General features: G+C 30.0%; 1 protein-coding gene across 1 annotated transcript in view; it reads right to left on the reverse strand.

Annotated features, from left to right (window-relative positions):
- Window positions 1-2297, reverse strand: part of LOC117172719 (elongation of very long chain fatty acids protein 4-like) — a 9118-nt gene extending 6821 nt beyond the window's left edge. The window contains exon 1 of the mRNA XM_033360881.1: window positions 2198-2297. Coding sequence (XP_033216772.1) covers window positions 2198-2209 — 12 coding nt within the window. The 5' untranslated portion in view covers window positions 2210-2297. The remainder of the gene's footprint in view (window positions 1-2197) is intronic.
- Window positions 2298-2621: the final 324 nt, after the last annotated feature.

A 2621-nucleotide genomic window follows, 5' to 3' on the forward strand; every position in this document is an offset into this window, starting at 1 on the left:
AGAACACAAAATCGAGCGCAGCTCCCACCCAAAGTCGAAGAAATAAGAGGGAGGGTTGGAGGATAAGTATAATGAGACTGCTAAGCATTTTATTATCGATAATAAACAATTACTTATTAATTAATTTAAAAGGCAAAAAAGTCATTTTCAGGTGCAGATGTCAGAGAAATTTAAATAAAAATATTAATATTTGAAAAATCTACAAAAAGGGACACGTAGTAGGCAATGATAAAAGTCAATATGGTACTAACTGCTTATACCATTTTTTTGCAAAGGCAAGTACAATTCAGAAATATCAGAATCTGAAAGTAGTCGCTCGATTTGGATGAAATGTGATAAAATTATACTGCCGTGACTTGAGAAAACACCGTTAACTGCACATCAATAAAAAAATGAGTTCTTTATATCGTTTGAATCGTGAAGAAAAGATGTAACTGATTATTAAAATAATTTTTTCAAATTCTTAATAACTTTTAAAATAATTATTGTTAAATTTTGGAAAAATGATGTTAACTGCAAAATTTGGCGAGTCGTGATTTAGAAGAGAGCCGTAAGTGACCGTGAACTGCAGACATAAATCATGGACAGCTGAATATGTCACAGAAAAATTCGAGAAAAAGCCGCAACGGGCAGTTACAGAATTCACTAATTTATTATCGGGCGGTGATCTCGAGCCTTCGTGATTTCCAAGAGGTTCGTACGCGCTTACACCGTTCTCCTGAATCATCGAACCCCGAAAAAAAGTCTGTAATTCGAGAAACGCCGTAAATGCATTTATTTTTGGCTGCGAAATTTTTTTGCTGTGAACTGCGTTTTCTCAAATCACGACACGCCTATTTCTGAGGTTCGTGATTCGAAGAGAGCCGTAACTGCCTGTTACGGCGATTTCTAAATTTCAGCATCCCAATCAACACTGTTAAGTGCATTTTAGATAATTAATTACCATTGTTTAACCATTTTTTCGCATAAATGAAAAGTTTATATTCAACTTAGTCAAGAACAACAAAAAACTGCAGAAAATCAATTTGAATCCACGATAAACGCAAATATAGATTCCAACAGTTTTCGTCGATTTTCTCGGACTCGTTCATTTTGCAGTTAACGGGGTTTATCAAATCACGGCAGTATAGTTCTATATAAGAAATATTTTGGACCCAAAAATTATTAGACCGTTGCGCTATATTTAATTTTTAGGCTGAAGTTGGTTAATTAACAATATTTCTAATATTTCTAGATTTTTTGGTTTTAATTTCTGTAAAGTACCCACTAGGGTGGACCAAAACTGCATTGCAAAATTTTTTTTTACTCCAGAGAGCAAGAAATCCCTCGCTCCTCTTAATGTTTCGATTTCTGGAGAAAAAAAATCCGTAATTTTTTTCAAAATTCAAATTTTAACACGTGCCACCAGGCACTTCAAAGTCCCATATAATTAATATGGGGAAATTTTGAATTTTCGAAAGATTGAACTCATGTCCCAGGGTTTCACCGAATCGTGTCAAGTTTTTTAGGGATTAAGGAGGAGAAATGAAAGTTATTAGTATGGTTTTATTTTATTTCTTATAAAGTCTCAGTGGGAATTAAATTTAGTACCTGAGCGAAATTGAAACATCTAATGCATTAATTATTATGAATGGACTTATAACTTAACGATTTCTTGTTAGAAAATTTTTAATTCACGATTAAGACTTACAAATTTTTAATTTTTAATGTCTTAAAAATACAGTGTAGTCGTTTTAATGAGGGAAAACATTCTTTAAACATTTTTTTAATCAGGAAATTCAAACTCTTAAAGCTGAAATTTTTTCATTTAAAGTAATTAAAACTGAACTGAAAACTATATCCCTCAAATCGGAACTCTTTTGAATTCTAAATTATAAAAATGGAAGTTTAAAAAAATTGTCATTCAAACGCTTAATATTTTTTATCCATAAAATTTAAGCTTTTAATATTTTTTAATTCGAAAATTTTAAATCAAATTGCGTTGAACTAAAAAAAAATAAATTTACATAATTTTGAGAAATGTTAAGTTGGAAATATTACTTTTTAATCTAGAAACTAAATTATTTAGATTTTAAATCATTTTAAAATAATAATTCAGTTATAAATTGTTTAGGTTTTAATATTACATTTGCAATTGCTTAAAATGCTCAACTTTTTAGCAATCATCTCTAAAATAATTGATACAAATTAAACTTACCTGCCATTTCATAGTAATAGTAATTGAATATATCTATTGGTCCCATTTTCAAAAGTATTTTGTTAGAAGAATTCGGAAAATAATTTGGTGTCCGAACAGAATGCGTTTCCGTTCGGAACTAACCATTGTTCTAGAAGTTTACATAAACATGAATGACTTTCAAAAAAAATAAATTGAATTTAGAATTGCTAATTTGCTGTGATGCAGTTATGCATATTCAGCCACTTGAACGATTTTAATAAAACTGGGTTAATATTTAGTTTTGAGTAAGTGCATTTTTTGATTAAAATGGTTTTCAACATTTTTTTAAATTCAGGAAAGTACAGTATTTTGAAATTTAGGGATCGATTTTTTGGAAGCCCCATTGGCTCATTATCTCAATTACTGCGGTATCAAAAGTAAGGTTCACTTTATTTGACTATTA

This window comes from Belonocnema kinseyi, chromosome 5 (assembly GCF_010883055.1).
Source record: "Belonocnema kinseyi isolate 2016_QV_RU_SX_M_011 chromosome 5, B_treatae_v1, whole genome shotgun sequence".
Taxonomy (NCBI): Eukaryota; Metazoa; Arthropoda; class Insecta; order Hymenoptera; family Cynipidae; genus Belonocnema; species Belonocnema kinseyi.